Source organism: Cynocephalus volans, chromosome 1, assembly GCF_027409185.1.
Source record: "Cynocephalus volans isolate mCynVol1 chromosome 1, mCynVol1.pri, whole genome shotgun sequence".
Lineage (NCBI taxonomy): Eukaryota > Metazoa > Chordata > Mammalia > Dermoptera > Cynocephalidae > Cynocephalus > Cynocephalus volans.
The window spans coordinates 211264011-211288239 of NC_084460.1; the positions used below are offsets into that span (position 1 = coordinate 211264011).

Below are 24229 nucleotides of genomic sequence, written 5' to 3' on the forward strand. Positions count from 1 at the left end.
AACTAACATGATATGCTTAATGGACAAAGATTACATATTATTCCCTTAAGATCAAGAACAGAACAAGGATGTCTGCTCTAGCCACTTCTACTCAACATTGTACTGGAGGTTCTAGCCAAGACAGTCAGGCAAAAAAAGAGGAAAAAGGAGGAGTAAAAGGCATCAAGAATAAAAATAAATTCTTTATATTTGCAGATGATATGATCTTGTTTATAGAAAATCCTAAGGAATCCACTAAAAACCTATTTAAACTAATAAGCAAACAGAAAGGACATTGTTGGGGGGGAGGGGGGAGGGAGAAGGGAGGGAGGTTTTGGTGTTGGAGAGCAATAATCAGCCACAATGTATATCGACAAAATAAAACTTAAATAAATAAATAAATAAATAAATAAACTAATAAGCAAATTCAGCAATGTTGCAGGATAGAAGAGCAATATACAAACATCAGTTTTATTTCTATACATTTATAATAAACTCCATAAATAAAATTAAGAAAATTCCATTTAAAAATAGCATAAAAATTAGGAATACATTTAACAAAATATGTGTAAAATTTATACTCTGAAAACAGCAAATTATTTCTAAAAGAAATTACAGAAGACCCAAATAAGTAGAAAGATATAACATATTAATGTTCTGGAAGACTTAATTAATATTGTTAAGATCACAATATTCCCCAATTTTTTTCTATAGATTCATCACAGTCTCTATCAAAAGCTCTGCCAGTTTCTCTGCCAAAATTCACAAGCTGATCCTAAAATTCACAGCATAAAGCAAGGAATCAAGAACAGCCAAAACAATATTTGAAAAGAAGAACAAAGTTGAAGAACTCGCACTTCCAATTTCAAAGCTGACCACAAATGTACTGTACTCAAGACAATCAGCATTCATCAGGATAGACAAGTGGATCAATGAAATAGAATTGAGAGTCCAGAAATAAACCTCCATATTTGCAGTCTATTGCTTTTCAACACATTGCCAGCACAATTAGTAGTGGAAAAAATAGCCTTTTCAAGAAATGGTGTTAGGATAACTGGATATCCATGTGGATTTGCAGCAACCTAAACATAACAGTAAAACATAACATTTAAAAGAAATGTGCTATTAAATCTATTGTCCTTGGATTAGGCAATGGTTTCTTAGATATGACAAGAAAAGCACAAACAACGAAACAACAACAAAAAATAGCTAAATCATACTTCATCAAAATTTAAAACTTTTGTGATTCAAAATACACCATCAAAAAGTGAAAAGACAACTACAGCATGGCAGAAAACTTTTGCAAATCACGCATCTTATAAGGGAGTTTATATGGAATATATTAAAAATTCTAGCAACTCAACATTAAAAAGACAAAAACCCCAATTTAAAAAAAAAAAAAAAACGGGCAAAGGATCTGAATAGACATTTCTCCATATACATATACACATGGCTAATAAGCACATGAAAAAATATTCAACATCTTTAGGCATTGGGAAAATGCAAAGCAAAATCACAATGAGATATCACTTTATACCCATTAGAATGGTTATAATCCTAAAAGATAACAAGTCTTGATAAGCATATGGAGAAATTTGAATCCTCATGTACTATCAGTTGGATACAAAATGTTTCAACCAGTTTGGAAGACAGCCTGGCAGTTCCTCAAAAGGTTAAACATAGAGTTACCATGGGACCTATCTAGTTCACTCCTGGCTATAAACCCAAGAGAAATTAAAACATATGTCCACACCAAAACTTGCACATGAATGTTCTTAGCAGCTTTATTTGTAATAGTCAAAAAAGTGGAAACAATTCAAGTGTCCATCAACTGAAGAATGAAAAAGCAAAATGTCGTATATCCATAAAATGGAATACTATTTGGCCAAAAAGCAGTGAAGTATTGATATGCTACAACATGGATAAACATTATGTTAAGTGAAAGAAGCTAATCACAAAGAACCACATATCATATGATTCCAGTTGCATTAAATGTCCAGAATAGGAAAATCTATAGAAACAAAAAGTAAATTAGTGGTTGCCTTATGGTTAGCAAGTTTGGAAAAAATATGAGTGACTGCTGACAGTCTAGAGTTTTTTTGATGAAAATGTTCTAAAATTAGATATTGGTGATGGTTGCACAACTCTGTGAATATACTCCAAAACACTGACTTGCACATTTTAAATGGGTGAAGTCTAGGGTATGTGAATTATACTTCAATAAAGTTGTTAATTAAAGAAAAGGAATTTTATTTTGTGGAATTATCACAAATGTTGAAAAAGACTTACAGTCAAAAACAAAACAGTCCAAATGACCAACAGTACTGGAAAGTCTGGAAAAATTTATGGTAATCAACATAATATAATAATGCACTTCTATTAAAAATACTAATTACAGATTGTTAATAACTTAGAAAAGTTTTCATGTTAGAATGGTACATAAAAAATCAAGACAAAACCATATCAATAATGAAATTGATTTGTATTTTAAAAACATGGCATGAATACTAATATATCAAAAAATTAATAGTTGCTGTCTGCATAGCTGTAGTATCAGTGATTTTTATTTCACATTTGTTTCATGTTTCCTAATATTCCAAATTTCCTATAATTTTAATGAAAAATAATTTTTAAACAAATAAAATTATTTAACCATAGACTGGGCTCTGCCATCATCAATAACTGACTGCTGAACTAACGACTATTACTCTACCAACTCATCTTAATAATGTTAATGGTGATTGAGCTGATAGATGTATACTTTTTTATGTAATCATCACTATTTTGAGTTAGTAGGGTTTTATATGAGCACTGCAAATAATTAAGTATGCAAATATACTCATTAGTATCCTTTATTGTATCTCTAAATTATAATTTGAGCCAAGTGAGATCAAAACACCAGAACAGTATTAAGGGAGAGTAGTAAATGGAAAAAGTTATAAGGATATAGTCACATTTTCAATAAGGTTATTAATAAGAATCACCAATAAATCTTAGCTCTCCAATTCCCTATTAATTGGAATAATATGGCCTAGTCAACAAAATAAAAATTGTGAATCCTCTTATTCAGGATTTAAAGAATAACTTTTCACATATACTTAGAAGCTTGAATAACTATATAGAATCATCAATTTTATAATTATCTTAAAATTTAATTTGTAAGATAAGCAGAAAAATATTTGTGAATATTTATTTTTTTACCTATGAATATTTATTTCTTTTTTCCCTTGAAGAAAAAGAAGAGCAGATTATACAATATACAATACAATCTACTTTCTGTGCTCAAATTATGCAGGCCTAATTCTAATTCTGTTCACATAGGTTTTAATGACTATTGACTAAGAAAATAGCCTATAAGTTGTTATTGTTGATGTTGTTAATATTAGAACGTGAACAGTCAAAAAGCTAGAAGAGATCCAGAGAGATTATTATTCAGAAGAGATCGTTTGCTTGTCTTAACACTTTAATATACTCCAGGGCCAGAGATTTCTAAGCCTTTAGTAATCTATTGTATTTTATATGCTGACAACCAAGTTACATTTCTGGTTCCATCTGAGTTTTTTTCCTACTTAATTTACATCTAGCATCTCTTGTTCAGTCCTTAAATAATAAATAAATAAAACAAACATCTAGAGTAAGGAAATTAGATGTACTTTGTTTTTCTAATACTCTTGGTTGAATTCACTGACAAAATGTTTAGTCATAGTGAATCATGGGAAATAGCACACTATCCTTGGAACAGGATTTGCGTAATTGCTCTTGTGCTCCACTGTGGGCATAAAGAACTGGCAATTGTTGCCAGGTACTTTAAAGCTCCCTCCCTGGCCACAAAATTCTGGACAGGAACATTTGAGGCAGTCCTAGAACTCATTCCAAGCATAGCTAACATCAGTTAACACTCAGCCTGCCGTGGTGACAAAGAAGAAAGTAATTAGTAATTCTATTTGTATTGCATACCTCTGTATTCCCCAGAAAATCCTAGATGGCTGTATGCAATTTCTTGAAGGAGTTTTTCTTAGAGAGTTTTAGTACCAGAGAGTTATCAGTGAAAGAAATGATGTAAGTTACTATTACATGAAGGCTCTTCCAGATACTGATCAAAAACTGTAAAAGGTAGTGTAAGGGAATTGCTGGCTTTTATTGAAGGACTTCTCTGAAATGCTGGTCAAAAGCAAATTTGGCTAACTACACAAACAGTAGCCTAGGGAAAAAGATATTGTGGTCTGCTACTGCCAAGAAGGATAGTGGTTCTAAACCAGAGGCACAAATCATAATCACCTAAAATACACGTTAGATTTTGCTCTGGTCTAGGTTTCTCAACCTTGGCACTATTAGCATTTGGGGATGGATAATGCTTTGTTGTGGGAAACTGTCCTGTGCACTGTTTAGCAGCATCCCTGGCCTCTACCCAACAAATGTCAGTGTGCACCCTTCCAGTCTGATAAACAATGTTTCCAGATATTGAAAAATGTCCATTGGGGTGTACAATTGTCCTCAGTTGATACCCTTGCCACAGATCTAAGTCAGATTCTCAGTACTGGGACTAACCCTCCTCCCTAGCTTGGCTTTCCAAACCCCACACATCGAGTTGTCAGATATCTCTGAGTATTTGCCTCACACAACATATTTTTTGTTGTTGCTGTTCAACAACAATTCTTTCCTGGATATTTCTGGAATCTTTCCTTACTCTTATCTTACTGCACCATGGTAGTGCGGAAGAAGCTAAGTTTGGAGAAATACACATGTGAGTTTAAATCCCAGCTTTGTTCCATTACATCAGTAAAGCATTTGTCAGTTTATTTAAGCCTTATCTTTGATTTCAGACTAACAGACTTCTCCAGGTAGCCAAGACCTGGTATTAACTAAAGGCAAAAAGAGGACCAAGACCATGATCCCAGTGTTTCACATTAATAATTCACCCTCACATGGTTTAAGCAAGAATACAAAAGCTTTCCACACAGGAACATCATTGACAATCCAATCCTGCCACCAGAATTCACTCCTGAGACAATAACGTGTGAGGATAATATACATAAAACGTCTATAATATTGTGATAGGCAGCCTCTAATATGGCTCTCAATGATCCTCACTACCTGGTATTTACTCCGTTTTCTAATCCCTTCCCATGACTGTAGGCTGGATCTAGTTACTAGCTTCTAAAAATAGAATACCAAAAGTGATGGGACGCCACCTCTGAGATTGGATTACAAACGGTTTGACTTCCATTTCAGGTATGCTTTCTCTCACTCTGTTCTTCACTAGCTGTAAGGGAAACTAGTGGTCATGTTTTGAACTGCCCTATAGGGAGGGCCACATGAGAAGGAACTGAGATCAATAGTCTGAGGTGCTGTAGCCCTCTGTCCAACAGCCAGAAAAAAAATGAATCCTGCCAACAGCCACATGAGAGAACTTGGAAGCGGATCCTCCATAATTGAGCCTTCTGATGAGATCACATCTCAGGCCAACACCTTAATTGCAGCCTCGAGGGACCTTGAAGCAGAAGACCTAGCTAAGTGGACTCACGGAAACTATGAGATAATAAGTGTTTGTTGCTTTAAGTTGCTAAGTTTTGGTCATTTGTTACACAGCAATAGAAAACTAACAAAAATAATGGGATAAATGACTTTTTCTGTCATCTTCTCCTTCTCTTCCTCCTCCTCCTGTCTGTGATGGTGATGATGATTATGATGATGATGATGACTGCGATGAGGATGACAATCTCTCTAACTCTCCTCTCAGGTAAGGCTGCTCCATGAATCTTCTGCCCCTTAATTTGGCAGGGGCGATCCTATACTGGTTGTATTAGCACCATCCCCTCAAACCCTGAGCCCTGATAATTCTATCAATTATCTTTCCCAACCATAATTGTAATAAGGTTAAAATTCTTATTATGAAACTATCAAGGATATGATGTTGATTATTTCACACTGATTATTCAATTCATGTTTTATCTCAATCTCAGAGGCAAAAACTCAAAAGCAGTTTCTGAATGCAGAGTTTAATTTGGGCATCGCAAAGCAACTAACTTTTCCCTACGTCCATATCTCATCCCTACCCACAGTTTCTTCACTGTTAAAATAAAAATACCACCTTTCCCAAAAGATGATTTTGACAAGATAAATGGCATAAATACATGAAGTTTCTTGATCTTACTCCTTCAATATAGTAAGTGCTCAATAAATAGTAAGGATTTTTTGTTATTTTAATTTCTTTGTGTTCCAAACCCCCCTCTTTCTAATCTTCCTCTGGATGTTTAGTTCCATTCCTGGCTCTTTTCTCTTTCAACCAAGTCCCTGATCTAAAAATTCTAAGGAATTCATAAAACCACTTAGTTCTTTTTCCCTTCAAGTCTCAAAAGGATCCACTTACTATCTATTGCTCTTGGATAAAAATAAGGCCAAATGATAAAATAAAATTAAAGATCCATTGCTAATGAGCAGTCCAAAAATCAATTAAATAACTTCCCTTCTTCTCTATTAACTAGAAAATTGTCTACTTGATTAAAAACTAATGGCAAACAATCTGAGAAGCTGAATCATAGCTTTTTTTTAAGGAAAGAGTGTCAAAAAGACAAATGGACTAATATATTCTTGGTTTTCTTAAAATGGAAGGAAAAGCACTTTTTCAAGGTTAAAGTTACACTTAAGATACTAAAGGTATCAATGCACTCTCTTAAAGGAGATCTCCACATTATCATTTGACCTGTCAGCACATCCAGGGCTGGATTCTGAGAATAAATAGGTGCCAATCTGTAGTCTGAGAGTCAGAGTATGGGGTATTTTAAAAATATACGAAAGATTACCTACCCTTAAAAATACTTTCTTTACATATCTTTAATGGTGCTTTAGAGAATTTATTGTGGTAGATTAAGATACTGTGATTTGCTCAAACATATTTAGAAGGAAAACTTGTCAATCTCTTAGCAGCTATTAATAATTAACTGTGAATTAGTGTAACAAGGTCTTTTGAGAATAGGTTTCTCAATAATTCCCTTATGACAAAAAAAAAAAAAAAAAAAGGTGGGTAGAGAAAAATATCAGAGAGTCAGAAGTCAATGTAGCTCTTTTAAAGAGACTCCTGAGCAGCTAAGAAGAAATATGGCAGCAGGGAGCGACACAGGCCAGGGAAAAAGCTGCCCTAACACAGCTGAATGTGCTTCATGTGAATTAGTCTGAAGTTGGTGTTGGGACTTTTCCTTTTCATGAGGAGTGCTGAATGCCCGAGGAAGAAGTTTTGTGAGATTCGCTTAAAAATTTTTCTCAATAACATAGAAAATAATATAGATCCCAAATAAGTTGAGCAAAGCTTTCATCTTAATAGGTTATCATTGTGCACCTTCTGAGGCTTTTAATTTTAGGTAACCTATTGAAGAATTTAGATGTTTAATTGAAGCTTGTTTTCTTATATTTTGAGTTTACAAAGTATCCAAAACAGATCTGTGAATTATTTCCAATAATTTGTTTAACCTATAGTGCCTTATGCTATATATGTCCATGGTATTCGTCTGTCAGGTAGCAATGAAAAGTTTTTGTTTTCTTGTGATAGTTATACTTTACATCTTGAAAGACTTACTGGATTTGACCATCTACAAATACATGCAAGCTGTTCATATGATTTAAAAATATATTCTTGAAGCAAGTTTGAAATGACAGCTCAAAATAGTTTTGGTTCACTGTCACAAAAACAAAAAGAAAACGAACCAGCCCTAAAAATTCACTTTGCAGCCAAGGAAATTATTTTGATAAAATTGAAAAAATGTTCCAAAGTAACAATATTATATTTCTTAAGCTATTGCTGTTACTGACATAAAGAGAATTCATTCTGTAATTCTTTTGTGGCCTTGGTTGGTGACAACATGGTTACTAGAAAAATTTTATAAATAGCTGCTTTTTATAAGCCTCCAGTCACGGAACAAAAAAGAGAGACGGTTGCTTGAGTGTTAACCTGCTTCTATTATTAAATGGAGTTAAAATCACATGATTCAGTAAATAAATCAAAATAATACATGATCTTCTACGAGCACAAATTTGCAGAAGTACAATGTAGTTTCATCAAGAAATGCCAACAATGGTCGAAATAAAATTTTGTTTCCGTGTTTGCAAATGCAAGATGGCATAGTGGAAAGAACTGGGAGCAAGATACCCCATTACTACACAGCCCCTTGATCTCTCTGGGTTCTGGTTTCCTCACCCGGAACTTGAGGGAGTGCTACAAATGCTTTCATATGTTTACATCTATTTCTAACATTCAAATGTAAAAGCTGTGGGACTATTAAGAAGGTATTCTTTCATGAAAATAAGTGACATTCACTGTGTAAATGTGGCAAAGATATTTTGTCACATATTCTCTTTCAGTGTTTTATTTTTCTAATAAATTTGATTTTTACAGCAGTTCTAGGTTCACATCAAAATTGATCAGAAAGTACGGAGAGTTCCCATATACCCTCCTCTCATACATGAACATCCTATCCTACTATCAACATCTCACACCAGAGTTCCCCATTGCTCCAAGTTTATGATCCTACACTCACATATCCATAGTGTATATCAGGGTCCATGGTTAACATTAGGGTTCACTCTTCATGTTGTACATTCTATGGATTTGGACAAATGTATAATGACATATTCCTTTATTGTTTTTATTGTCTTAATAGCCAGATCTCTCTGTGATCATTTAAAAAAAAGGTATTAAAAGATTTCCCATAGTGACCGCCAAACAATAACGTCCAAATAAAGATCCTTATTCCTTGTTTATCTTTATCCTCTTGCAGTAACTTAGCTGTGATGTTCTAAACCTAGCAGATGGTAATCAACATTTGTTGCATTGAGATGGATGACTGAAATTTGAACAAATGATAAAAAAGATGAAATAGAGAAGATAAGCTTAAAATTTCCAGATAATCATTCTTTAAGCAGAATGTCCTCTATTCAAGTAACATCTTATTCTTTGATTATTAAGAAAAGGTCATAAATACCCCCAAGGGCAGGGGTAACTGAATAAAGCATTACCTACTGAAGATCGCATAACAAAGTGGAACAATGGGCTTTGTTTTGAAGGCTTTCTCCTAACTAAAATATATCTTTTAAAGCATCAAATGCAGTACTCATTCATCAGGAGGAATATCACCCAGCAGGCAAGGATTTTCAAAGTTCAATATTTTTTTTCCAGTGGAATGGGACTTTTCCAGTGAAGATATAAAAATGCTTTGAACATTTTAAATCTAGCCACAGGGTCTTCTTTCTTCTATGGATAGTCTCCAGAATCATTTCATTGATGAAAAAAAAAAATCCTTTCACTGCAGAAAGTTTTATTTATTAGGACCAAACCCAGCAAGATTCAGATCTGTTAATCCTTATGAAATTTACAGGTTTTAGCAATCTATTTATCCCTGTAAAATTTTGGAAATTAATTAATATTAATAAATTATGATACTTGTACTTAACAAATGATACTCCTCTGCTCCATCTCATTATGATGGGAGCTGTTTGATTAGAATAAGGGGTAACTGTGCCCTTCCACTTTTTCATCCTATCTTTGATTGTTCCTAATGCAGGGATTATGTCCCTGAGGTGAATGTCATTAATGCAAGAAGAGGAAGCAGAATATTTGCAAAGGGAGCTAACAGAGGAACAAAATATAATGAAGTACAACATGAAGACCATGGTAAAATAAGTAAATAAATTAGAGACTGACACATCAAAAATTGTTTTTTCTATCTCTCCAAGGAGCAATCCAGTTGTTTTTCTTCCTTTCTCCTAAGCAGCTTCTCTCCACAAAGTTACAGAGCTTGTATATTGTCTACAATAAGTATTATAAATCAAATGACTGACGCTTTTTCTGATCCTAATATATTTTCATAGAACACAATTAGTAAAGGATGAGGCTGTAAATTAGATGGAAGTACAGCAGTTATGCAGAGAAGTGTTTGAAAGCTCTGGATACCACCACCATCACCATCTTCTTCACTAGTGTGTCCGCAGGTTCACTTTGAGCACTGCGTCCTAGCTTCCTGGGTTTACATTTAATGACTGTAAAAAGCTGGTGATTGTAATGGATTGACTTATGTCCCCACAAAACTCACTGAAACTGGAATTGTGTCTCCCATGTTTCATGTATTAGAAACTTGGCCCCCACTGTGACTGTTAAGAGAATGGGAAATCCTATTATGGTGATTGAAAAGTGGAGCATTGAAGAGGTGATTGGATTGTAGGACTGTGCCTTAGGGAATGGATTAAAGATGGTGGTCAGGGGCATGGTTCTGGGGGCTTTCAAAGAGGAGAGTCTGTCTTTCTCTCTCTCTGTTCTTTCTACTCTGCCATTTCACAATGTGACACTCTGCATCGCTTAAGTCACCACCAAGGCCCTCACCAGATGTATTCCCTTGGACTCCCGAGCCTCTGAAACTGTAAGCAATAAATTTTGTTTGTCTTTATAAATTACCCAGTTCCAAGTATTTTGTTATAAGCAACAGAAATGGACTAATACAGTGATGTTATCTAATCATTAAGTATCTGCTCTACAGATTGATGATGATAATGATGATGATGATGATGTTCATCTTCGTGAGGGAGATTTACGAACCTATTCTTACTACTCCAAGTAGTTAAGAAATACCTATTATTCTATGCAGATAACTGAATAGAAAATATAATATCAGTCAAGAGAACAGAAAAACAAAATGTTTGCTAGTTAGGAGTTTAAATACAACATTCAGGGCATATTTGTTAAAAAAGACTATATATATATTATCACATATGAAAATTTCTGAAATATATTATTTTTTATTTATTTGATATTATCATTTTCTGAGCACCCATGTATACCAGGCAGTGTGAAACATTTGCATGCGTTGATCTAAATATGCCCACATTCCAGAAAAGTAAGGAAACTGAGGCTCAGAAAAATGAAGCAAATTACCCAAGGTCACAGAGCTAGTAAGTGGCTGAGCTGGCATTAGAATCTAAGCTGTCTGTTGCTAAACTCAGGACTCTTCCCACTAGCCTCTCGATCTCCAGTCTTCTTCAGATTCAAAGCAAGTTCTGAATTGCTGTTTTTGGATTAACAGTAGAGATATTAATAGATTCTTGAACCTTCTACCTATATGACTATTTCATATGCCTACATCCTTTTACATTTAGAAGAAGTAACAGATTTTCTAAAAATAATTTCTGTCTAGGAATGTAATTTAAAAATATGGCAGGGACAATATGAAGAACATAAAGTTTTAACTAAAATAGGTAACTTCTGGGCTGACCCTGTGGTTCACTTGGGAGAATGCGGCTCTGGGAGCACCGAGTCTGCAGGTTCGGATCCTACATAGGGATGGCCGGTGCCCTCACTGGCTGAGCACAGTGCGGGCGATGCCAAGCCAAGGGTTGCGATCCCCTTACCAGTCACAAAAAATAAAATAAAATAAAATAGGTAACTTCTGATAAAAAGCTACTTTGATGTAAAATAAGTTTATAATAATTGTTGGGCATTTTGAAACAGGGAGAGTATTATTCTCAGCAAACGAAATTATTCTCCATCATGGGACATGATAGTAAACATAACAGTTTCAGGGCCAATACCAAACCATGGAGAGTAAATTTAACTCTTACAAATAATCAGTTTACCCTTAAGGAGTAAGAGATTTACTAATTAGCTAATCATGACATTTAGACCAAATTGCTTATTTTAATATTTCTATCTTATGCAAATTTATCAAACACTTTACAAAATCATGAATCTTTAAAAATAAATATGTGATACCAGCTAAAATGATTATGTACTTAGCAAAAATATATGCATATATATATAAAATCTTTCAAGAACTTCAAGTTTCTTAGTTTTGCCCTTGATAAATCCCATACGCTAAAATTCTAAAGAATAGGATGCATGTACATAAGAGGCGGGGTTGAGTATGCATTGTAGAGTAGTAATAAGTCTCCCATAAATAATAAATTTTGATCAAAAATCACACTGTGATTTTGGCAAAATTAAATATTGCTCAGGAAAATGTACTATCTTTGTCAGTTTTTCCTTTTGGGAAAGGCTTTTTTAAAAATGTAGGAAGTTTGCCTCTGTGAGATTCCAAACATTTGGTACATAATAATTTACTTAAGAAAAGTCATCTTTGAAGCTATATCTTTTAACATTTACTTGTACATATTTGTGGAGTACAGTGTGTTGTTTCCATGTACACATATACTGCACAATGACTGACTTAGGGTAGACAGCATAGTTTTGTCCCTGTTAGTTCACCACTTCGCGATTCACCATCTCGCCCTCCCTCCCCTCCTGGCCTCAGGTAACCACTATTCTACTCTCTACTTCTTTGAGAAACATTTTTTTTTTTTATTTTAGATTCCACGTATGAGTGAGATCATGTGGCCTTCGTCTTTCTGTGCCTGACTTACTACATAAATACGATGGTTTCCAGTTCCATCCATGTTGCTGCAAATGATAGAATTTCATTTTTCTTTTAATACCTGCATAGGATTCCATTGTGTATATTTACCATAGGTTTTTTTTTAATCCATTCATTTGTTGATGGGCATTTAGGTTGATTCCCTCTCTCGGCTATTGTGAATGATGCTGCAATACACACAGGAGTGTAGGTGTCCTTTTGATATATTTATTTCATTTCCTTTGGGTATACACCCAGTAGTGGGATAGCTGGGTCATAAGGTAGACTTATTTTTAGTTCTCTGAGGAACTTCCATACTGTTCTCCACAGTAGCTGTACCAATTTACATTCCCACCAACAATGTACGAGAGTTCTTTTTTCTCTGCATCCTCTCCAGAATTTACATCTTTTTTATAATACCTATTGTAACTGGAGCAAAATAGTGGTTTTCATTTGTATTTCCTTGATGATTTGTGATGTTGAGCATTTTCTAATGTGCCTGTTGGCCATTTGTATGTTGTATGTCTTCTTTTAAGAAATATCTGTTCAGGTCCATTGCCCATTTCTTAATTGGGAATTTTTTTTTTTTTTTTTTTTTTGGCTGTTGAGGTGTCTGAGTTCCTTACGTATTCTGTATATCAGCCTCTTGTCTGTTGTATAGTTGGCAAACACTTTCTCCCATTCTGTAGTTTTTCTCTTCACTTTTCTGATTGTGTCCCTTGCTGTGCTGAAGCTTTTTAGTTTGATGCAGTCCTATTTGTTTATTTTTGCTTTAGTTGCTTGTGCCTTCATAGTCTTGCCCAAAAAAGTGCTGCCCACTCCCATTTTGTGTAGCATTTCTCCTGTTTCTTCTAGTAGTTTCATAGTTTTGGGTTTTAAATTTGGGTCTTTAATCCATTTTGAGTTGGTTTTTGTGTATGGTAAGAATTTGAGGTCTAGTTTCAATCTTATGCATGTGGATATTCAATTTTTCCAGAACAATTCATCTTGGCTGTCCTTTCCCCAGTGTGTGTCCTTGGCACCTTTGTCAAAAATCAGTTGGCTGTAAGTGGGTAGGTTTATATCTAGAGTCTCTATTCTGTTCCATTAATCTGTCTTTTTTTATGCCAGTACCATGCTGTTTTGATTATTAAAGCTTTGCAGTATATGTTTTAAGTTAGATAGTGTTATGTCTCCAACTTTGTTCTCTTTGTTCAAGATTGCTTTAGCTATATGGGGTCTTTTGTGGTTCCATACAAATTTTAAGATAATTTTTTCGACTTCTCTGAAGAATGTTGTTGATATTTTGATCTGAATTCCATTGAGTCTGTAGATGACTTTGGGTAATACAGACATTTTGATGATGTTAATTCTTCCAACCCATGATCATGGGATATCTTTCCATTTGTTCATGTCCTCTTCAATTTCTTTCTCTAATGTTTTACAGTTTTCATTGCAGAGGTCTTTCACCTCCTTGGTTAAATTTGCTCCTAGGTATTTAATTTGGATGATAGCTATTGTGAATGGTATTACTTTCTTGATTTCTTCTTCAGCTATTTTGTTACTAGCATATATGAAGACTAATAATTTTTGTGTGTTGATTTCATATCCTGCTGCTATATTGAACTTATTAGTTTATTAATTTTGGTGGGAGTCATTATGGTTTTCTCTGTATGTGATTATGTCATCTGCAAATAGGCATAGTTTGATTTCCTCCTTTTCAATCTGGATGCCCTTTATTGCTTTCTCTTGCCTTACTGCACTGGCTAGAACTTCCAGACTATGTCAATTAAGATTGGGGAAAGTGGGCATCCTTGTCTTGTTCCTGATCTTAGGGGAAAAGCCTTCAATTTTTGTTCATTCTGAATGATATTAGCTGTGGATTTGCCATATATGGCCTTTATTGTGTTGATGAACCTTCCTTCTACACCCAATTATTCAGAATCTTTATCATGAAAGGGGGTTAGATTTTATCAAATGCTTTTTCTGCACATATTGAAATGATCATATTTTTTTCTTCATTCTGTTGATGTGATGTATTACTTTTATGAATTTGCATATGTTGAACCATCCTTGTATCCCTGGAATGATTCCCACTTGATCACAGTGAATGATCTTTTTAATGTTTTGTTGTATTCAGTTTGCTAATATTTTGTTGAGAATTTTCACATCTGTGTTCATTAGGAATATTAGTTAGTAGTTTTCTTTGTTTCTTGTGTCTATAAGTCATTTCAAGCCATTTGTAAAGATCCCCATAATTCGTTAATTTGTAGCCAAGAATTTCATTAACACAGGATGAAACAAAATGTGTTAGAGCTTAGGAGAAAATAGGCTTACCACAAGAAGCCCACATGCTGGTGTTTAAGAACTTTTTACAGATAGTAAAGATTTTTTTTTAAATATTATAAACCAAAGAGCTATTTGTTTTTTAACAGTAGTTAAAATTAAGACTTCACAAATACAAAAACACTGGAAATGTACATGCTCAGCACAAAAACATTAATCCAAGAAACATATGATTTAGTTAAAACGAGTTGTAAAGAAATTTATTTTTATAAGTTTAAGGTTTCAAGTGTAGAATAATAAATCTGAATATTAATGAGAGGAGCATATCTAATGCTTATGCTATGTCTGAATTTAGGATTTAGGACAAAAAAGGTGTTTACTTCAATAAATTCAACAATGTCTACCATTAATTCCCAATCATTCTTTTGTATTAGCTACAGAAAAGTGTTTGTGTCCAATTTGCTTTATTTTACTGTTTGCTAAACCATAAAAAAATAAGGCAAAATCTAGTTGCAAAATGATATTCACTATATTAAAAAATAATTTTAAATGGATTATCATTTATAATACTTTCTATTATTTGAATTTCATTTGCCACTGCCTATATCAGAATAGATAATCACATCTTGAAAATATTTTAAATAAGATTATTTTTAATATATAGTAGATCAAAATGCTTTATATATCTTTCTATCTATAAGAAGATAAAAATAAAGTATCATTTGGAAAGAAGAAAGAGAGAGACAGAAATAAAAATGTAGAAACAAAGCATGTTAATGCATTTGTTATTCAAACACTACACTTTAGGAAAATTTTAATTTTTTTAAAGGCAAAACATATTTACAACAATCTGTGAAAAGCTTAAAAATTCATCTCTAATTTGCTTTTTTATTTATTATCTTAACTATCAAAGTACAGATAGAATAGTTATATTTCCATCATGTTTAATAAATCAAGTGAATACATTATACATAATTTATGAATAAAAAACTATTACCTGCATGGAAATCTATTCCCACAGCAAATGAAGTTCCTGATATAGGCATCAAAGCATCCATTTTGTCACTTGGTTCAAGAGGGATACCCCGGATTCCTTCATGAACAGAGTACATAAGAAATGATTCTATACCTAAATTGGGAGGGGGAGCCCAAAATGAATATTTAAAATTAAAGTAGTTTCATTAGTATTATTTTTAACAATTTTAATTTACATTAATAAATATAACTATTACCTTTACTTTATTTATTTTGGGATTGCATACTACACTTCCTGACTAGTGAAAGGTCGATAGATTCATGGTTCTGAAACTTAAGTATGCATCAGAATCTCCTGGAGGATTTGTTAAAATAGATTACTGGGCCCTTTTCCAGGGACCTGATAATTTCAATTTCTAAAAAGCTCCCTGGTGGTGATGATGCTATGTCTATATCACTATGTATATAAAAATGTCTATTTTTCTAATAGACTTTTAGATTTCTTAAGGGACTGTTAGACTTACATCCTTTTGAACACTAAAAACACACCAAGTGCTTAATTTTTGCTATTAATACACTTTTCCAGCATCAAAAACATATCCTAAAATAAGCACATAAATATAACCTTACTACCAGAAGTCCACATGGTAATGCTTATGAATTTTGCTAAGATATTACAAAATATTTACATATGCACATTTTCCTATTAAAACCAGATGCCTGATTTAAATGTTTCCACCACTTCCTAGCATTCTGACTTGGGCAAGTTACTAATTTCCCTGTGCCTCAATTCCCTCTTCTCTAAAACTGGGATAACTAGAGACATACCTCATAAAGTTATGGAGATTATGTGATTTAATATGTGTAAAGTGCTTGGAACAGTGCCTGGAACATAAGTGCCATATGATATTTGATTTAAAATAAATTAAATAAGTGGATAATACTAACATACATATTTCTCAGACAAGATTGGAGCATTTTCTAAGATAAAATTAATCTATGATTACTGTAGATAAGAATAAAAGACCATTCTAGAACCAAAGTTCTTTGGGACTCATAAAACTAGAGACTATGAAATGAAAAATAAGAAGAGAGATTTTTTAGGTTCAGTTCTTCTACAGTTCACTTCTCCCTCATTTATGTAAACCTGAGACCTCACATTATCTCTGGTGCTTTCTCTAAAGTAGTTGAAAGAAAATAAACATAGCTAAATTCAAACTGTATGTTAATTCCAGCCAATCAACCATTGCTTTTTACTTCCTTTGCCTATCCAAGTTGAAAGCAGCTTCTACTGGATTTGGCAAAGGTTTGATAATAAATTGCAGTTGCTAAAATAACTAAAATATTAAGAAGCCTTATAAGGAAGAACAATAATACCTTCAATATTTCAGATACATTAAAATCCTACATATATGAGACTAAACAATGTATCATTGCCCTAATAACAATCTAATATTTTTTTTTCTATTTTTTAACTGACTTTGGTTGCCTAAAATCTGTATCACATATAACGATGGATGAAGGAAATGAACCAGAGCCCAGGTATTTTTGTGAACTTATATACCTCGGCATGACATGCGGTTCTTTTGGAGATAATATCCCACTGTACACATGCAAGTCCTTGTAGTTTCAGATGTGGGTAAACAAAGCTGAGAGCATCCACCATTATTTAGTTGGCAGGAATTGCTGCCTGCATAGAAGAAAAACAAAACAAATTTTAAAAAAGAAACAAAATTTAAAAAAATGAAGAGTTTTATTCAGTATCAAAATTTTTTAAAAAATTTTTGCTATTAATTCCTAAATGCAGCTGTTTCATATCGATTAGTATCACATTTTATTCTCTTAAATAATTTGAAGTTGCAAATTATGGTTGAATTTTGACGCTGCAAAATAGTAAACAGAGATACACGAGAAGATTAATAATTACAGAAAAGCAAGAGAAATCAATTTGTCATGAATACTGTCATAGACCCTCGAAATATAAGATCATAGAAACCAGGAAATATTTCTTTTCAACTTTTAAATTTCACTTCAACTCTATAGAAATTTTCTTTATAAGAACATTTTGTCTTCTTTTTATTTTATTTTATTCAAAATACTTCTACATTTACTTGTGTGTATTTGTGGAGTATAGTGTGTTATTTCAATATATACATGTACTGTACAATGATTCACTTAGGGTAGATAGCATAGTTTTGTGCCCATTAGAATATTTTGTCTAAATGTGTCACATAAATAGCTGTTAAATTATATTTCTAACTCAACTCAAAGATTATGTCATTAAAAAAAAGAATGTATGCACGTATATGTGTATTTCATTATTTTTTAAAAGCAAGGAAATACATTTTCTCATTGCTAGAAACATATTTCTCCCAAAATGTATTAAAAACATACCCATAAGAGTCATTTAATTAGTTGGAGTATTAATTCTTATTCCTGTATAGTATCAATGACAAATATTAGTCAGGTAAACATAGGTAGGCATTCTATAAAAGATGTTCCATTGAGTTTTACTAGGCCCAATGTGCTAATTAAAGCTGGTAGCATGAAGTTAAGTAACTTACAATCTAACCCACAAGTTGGTTAAACATCCCATTTTTACAACATTTTTATTATTCTAGAACACACCATGCCATTTACTGGATGTTCGAGCTCTGATATGAAGTGCAGTAAATCCAGTGAAAATTACAAAGCATGATGAAAGCTATATATCAATAGTGCTCTATGGAAAATTCAAAATACCAATGCAGCTCATTATCTCTCATCTCCTGAATTCAAGATAGTCTGAAGGGACTTAATTGCTCAATCGAACCTGTCACAAGTTCTGTCATTTTTGAAGTGTGAAATACTCTCATCCTGGGAGATCTCTCATCGGGAGATCTGCCACATTCTCACTTATTTCCTACAGCTGCCCGTTCAACCAATGCTGAATTCCATCTTATGTAGGGCCACATAACGACCCTGAACTTTTGAAATCATTACATTTGTCTCCTGTATAAACTAATAAAGATCGACTCATTCCCCTTTTTCGCAAGCTGAATTATAATAATATTAAGATGAAACTTCAGATTTTTCATGTTTTTGATGAGAAAGTTATATTTATAGATTTACAATAATACTATGTACATATTTCATTTTATAAAAAGCATGTGAATGTGTATTAACATAATGCCAATGTAGAGAGATATGAATTTACATGCAGATTTATTTTAACTACCACTAAAGAATGAAAGGCTGAGGAGAGACTGACAAGTGATGCTTAACTATAAAGTTTGAAAGAATGCCACACGGAGAGAAGAAACAAGGGAATTAAATAAAAATTGGTTAGAAAAGAGAATGAATTTATAAAAATAAGAGAAAATGTGGGGTTATATAGCCTTGATAATACCAAAAATATATGAAAGATGAAGAAAAAGAGCTTCTGGGGCTTGCTTACATTTTTAATATAATTGTAATAATAGCTAAATATATATAGTACTGTATTTTTGATAAATAGTAAAATTAATATATTTTAACAATTATGTTGTACACTAACAACAGACATCTCATGTACTTTTAGTCTCTAAAAGGAAATTAATAATGAAGAAGAGAAAAAATGAAAAATAATAAAATGAGACATTATAATAAATATCCTTCCCTAATAAATATAGGTTGAAATAAGAAAATATTATAGTGAGTTTAAAAAGTAATAATTTATGTAGTTATTATCTATCAAGGTAGAAACACTAGCTTGGCTTGATATTTTGTACTGGTATTGATGTTCAAATCTCACGCCCCAAATATCTACCGGAGGTTAGAAAGTCCACTTGACTAAAGAGAAGCTCAACTCTTCAGGGACCTGAGTCAAAAATGATAAATGAAGTAGCTAATTGTACTTTGAAATCTAAAGAGGTAATAATGTTAACACTTTAAAGAGTCCTAAATTGCTTATATTTCATACTAATGAAGCTTTTAAGCTACCTGTACTGAATCTGTTAATGGGATTGTCTTTAATATAGATGCTTTTACCAGCATATTCTTTTAGCAAAAATGGTATTTTCACTGCATTTTAAGTTTAGTCATATTATAACACTGATTTCTAAGTGCTAGAGGTCCTTGTCAATTTGGTAATCTTTCACAGTGCATAGAACACCCAATTGTACTTATAGGACCAAATCTTTAAATGACAGGGAAATCCTTTTAACAAGAACAAAGTGAGCCAAGAATAATAGACTAAATTTCTCCTCCCAGAAACTTCACTGTAACCATATTTAGAAAAATTTGATATATTAATGTGCAGCTTCAAAAAAAAAAAAAAAAAAAACAAACATATGCTTCTTCACATTTAAAAAAAGTGAATATAGATTTTTTTTTTAAAGGCCCTGTTTGTAAATTCTTTCTCTAGGGCGCTCTCTCTCTCTCTCTCTCTCTCTCTTTTTCTATCTCTGTCTCTCTCTCTCCCTCTCTGTATGTTGTATTTTTTTAATGTTGTGTTTTCAGATACAATCTCATAAGTATAGTCTATGCACTAAGATTTACAATAGTGCTGTAGGTTTTTAAACTTAAATAAATTTTACTGAATATCCATAAAAATATTCCAATATTTTATTTACTCAATACCAGTTTTTATTCCCAATTATGTAATCTATTCCCCATGACTTGAATGTCAGTAAAATTATTGATCTTGATCCAGAAAGTGTTCCTTAACTGAATTCCTAGTGAAAGCACCCCTGTTCATTATTATAGACAATGACCAAAAAAGTGTCAGAAAACAAATATAGATTTGTGCATAAGACTTTGGGTGTTAGTGTCTTCTCAACAATAAAAGGAACCCAGCAATCATTTCAGATTATTTTTTAAAGTAATATTTTCCTTTTAAACGAACTGTTTTTTCATGAAAAATAAATACATATTCTTCTGTCCTTGGGAAGTAAGGATTCCAGACCACAATTTGACCCATGCTCTGTACAGCAATGGCAAACATAAATCTGGTCTCCAGTTTGCCTCCTGATGTGCAGGAGGGCTCTCAACTGGTATCTCCAATATAACTTGCCTACTTGATGGTTGTCACCTGTCTTCACAAATAGAGATCCTCTTGGTTCTCTATTCTTTCCCCTACTCTTCTCTGCTTTGGTCTATATACCCCAAATCCTTCATGTGAAAATTCCTTTTAGTGTCCAAAAATCTGGAAAATTTTTCTAAGAAGAAAGTTATATGAAGCTAAGAATTTTCATGGCAGGGAAGAAAGTACGAAAGTGGGATATAGGAAAACACTTTTTTTTTTTTTTTTTTTTGGAAGTAAGGGTGTTCTAACATCATGGATCATGAAGCAAAAACTAAGAAAAGACTAGCGGGTATGGGGCTGTACTAGCTGGCATCTCCAATACAACTACTATTTGGGCAATGTGACAAGTCCACCTATGTACACCATCTGTTTGTTCTCTCACTCCATTTCACTGCACACCATTTGGACAAGCAAAAACAAAAAAGCAAAATGCTCAGAGCCAAACAATGCAGCACTTTTAGATATGAAATACTTATGTCAACACAGCCCATTTGAAGTCCTTGAGTTCATTCAGTTTCTGAGTTTAATAATACATTGTATATATTTTGCTGGGCTATTTTTTCTTATTCATTTTTTTAAAAATTAGGAACTGAATAAGACCTCTTTGAAGACTGACAAAATTGAGATTCCTAGGGCAACTTTGCTAATGTTTTGAAAGCTCATTATGCACCTATGTTAAACGCATTTCTCCTACAGTATTAAGCAACATTTCCTTTTATTCTCTCTCTCTTTTTTTATTAAAAGCAAGAATAGGAAACTTCTATTGCAGAATTGAGAAAACAGCATAAAAAAGGACATTATATATTCAGAAAGTGGCACAAATTCATTACAGTGTGACTTACCTTGCTGTGCTTCTTTATCATACACTTTCATATGAACAACCCCAGAAGTCTTATTTCGTAGGATGGTGGGGTTTCTTCCATCTCTTTTGCTGCAGGTTCCCAGCTGCGCTAAGTTTTGATCTGCCCACCACAGTTTCTTGTCTATAAAAATGAAAGGATTTTGAAGAAAAATATAATCGTATTATTAAATAAAAATAAACTTCTATTAAACTACGGTACTTTCTGATTTATTTTGTTTTATCTCCAAACTCTATTCCTAAGGAAAACAGTAAAATCAATTTTACTTTTAAAAAATACAAACCATAATGACATTTTATTTCTCAAATGTATTTCCTCCATCACCAATTAGATATTCTTCACTTTAACTTTTCTTTTTCTTAAAAAATATATAATGTTCTATCTTATATGTTATATAATATAAAATATTATATAGATATCAATCAAATTAAATTTGGAATAAATATGGATTACAGATTACTGATTGAGTGTGATGCACAATTCTAAAGACTGTAGATAGATCAATTCATTTAATCTTCACCACAATTCTACAAATACTACTATTATGAAACCATTTTACAGTTAAGAATACTGAGGCAAAGACAGATTATGTGATTTTCCCTGACTTATAGATTGAATGGTGGTCCAGGTTATGAACCAAACACTGATTTCAGAGTTCATGGTGTTATTTTCATGTCAGTCTGCTCCCTTCCTTAGATGGATGGTCTTCTTCCCTCTCCTGATATATAGATATGGAACTCAGATTATGATGGTGAAGTTGAGTAGACCATTTACTTAGGTTTTTATTTACATCCACCACTTCACATAAAAACAGAGTGGTTCCTTGTGAAAAAGGGGTACAGACTTTGACTACTTCACTCAAAGGATCAACTTTTTAAAAGGTGTATAACACAGTATAGTGGACAGAGCACATGTGTTTCGTCTTTTATTTCTTTCACTGCACTATTGTTATGAAGATACAGAAATATAAAACAGAGCAAACCCATAACAACAATAGAATAAGGGGCGTATAAACAATGTATAAAAGATGGTATAAGGCTGGAAATAGGAAAATAGGAAACACGTAGATAAGTTGGAGCCTTCAATGGATAAAAGAGTGCTACAGAGGAATGGAAACCACCCCTCTATATAGAATTCCAGATGGCCTTGATCCCAGCTGGTAAATAATAGAGGGGGAGTGCAAAGTAAGGTTAAAAATGGGGTGATTATGTGAAGATGTTTGTATATGTAATACGACCTACCACTTTCATCTCTCCAACTTTTTGCCCTGAGTTAACATTGTGCCAGCAGCTGATAGAAAGTCTCAAAAAAATCACCATAACTCTGTTCTAAGATACTCAGTGAAGAAAGTTGCAATATTAAGACCGGTGCCCAGCAATAAAACTCTTTTCATTCCGGCATTTGGGGGAAATAAAGACTACCCCACAAACTCCCACATAATGCAAAACCGACAAGTAGTCAAAAGGTCCAACCATGAGGAGACACCTCAGGGAAAACACCAAGTGAAAAGAATTCCACTTTCCTAAAGGTAGAGATCTGTGACAGATACCTAGTTCTTTGTTAAATATCATGAGAAACCAAGGATCTCCAGCTCAATGAGGAAAACTAGCAGAATGAAAAATAAACACTAAGGTAAACATAGGTGCAAAAATAACACTAATTCAGAAAAAAGTCTTTAAGCAATATCAGATTGTCTAATTCACATACTCAAAGATATTCTGGTATGTCTCTCATTCTAGGAAAATAAAGGATGCTGCACAATAAAAGAAACAATTACAGAATAGGAGTCTTAGAGATTAGAAAATCTTCTCAATAAAATTACTCAATAGACTAGCTAGGAAATGCGATTTAGAAAATATTCCCAATATAGAGGAAAAAAGACTGAAACAGAAAATATAGTAGAAAATGAAAGATAAGTAGGATATGTTTAAAAATCCAACATCCATGACTGCCATGAACTACAGGAGAAAAAATATGCCAGTTTTACTTGAGAATTACCTTAATTGACCAATAAAAATTTTTATTTTTATTAAAGCTTGACTCTTCAGTATGTGACTTTTTAATAATCTGTGTGACAAATGGGATGTGTGTATAAAGCACATCCGCTGCATACCAAAGTATAATTGTCTGGAAGGAGTGTACCTATGAGATTTTTTGAGCTGCAAGAAAAATTAGCTACTTTTTCATAGAACATCTTTTTTTTTTTTTTTTAAAGAATGACTGACAAACATCTACTGCTATTCAGACTTAAGTATTTGGCAGATATTTTCTCAGAAATGAATAAAAAACGTATGTCACATCAAGAAAAACAACTGAAAGCGTTTTCTGCCAACAATAAAATTTAAGCTTTCAATGAAAATCAGAGTGTTAGAAAACTTGTATTCAACAACATAAGTTTGACAACTTTCTAAAATTTTTTCTGATGAGATTCATGTAGATATTGATGAATATAATTTCTGATAGGGAACAATAAAATAAGTCAACATTTGAAAGATCTACATAACTTAGGGAACCAATATTTTCCAAATGACTGATGCACGATGGGTCAAAATCATGCTTTGGTAAATGATTAATCATAGTGCAAGTTAGTCTGATTGATTTAAAATGAGAGGAAATAAAATTTTAATAATATGGTCTTTGCAATTCACCTTTTAGAAACTGCCACTTGTCGAGTTTTTCTGTAGTCTTAAAGAATATTCACAATCATCTGAAAAAGC

The 24229-nt window shown here is 32.9% G+C and overlaps 1 protein-coding gene across 1 annotated transcript in view; it reads right to left on the reverse strand.

Moving 5' to 3' along the window:
- The window catches only part of LRP1B (LDL receptor related protein 1B), a 1457254-nt gene that overhangs the window by 491519 nt on the left and 941506 nt on the right, over positions 1-24229 (reverse strand). The window contains exons 33-35 of the mRNA XM_063085362.1: positions 21495-21635; positions 17173-17298; positions 15631-15762 (exon numbers count right to left, since the gene is read on the reverse strand). Coding sequence (XP_062941432.1) covers positions 15631-15762; positions 17173-17298; positions 21495-21635 — 399 coding nt within the window. The remainder of the gene's footprint in view (positions 1-15630; positions 15763-17172; positions 17299-21494; positions 21636-24229) is intronic.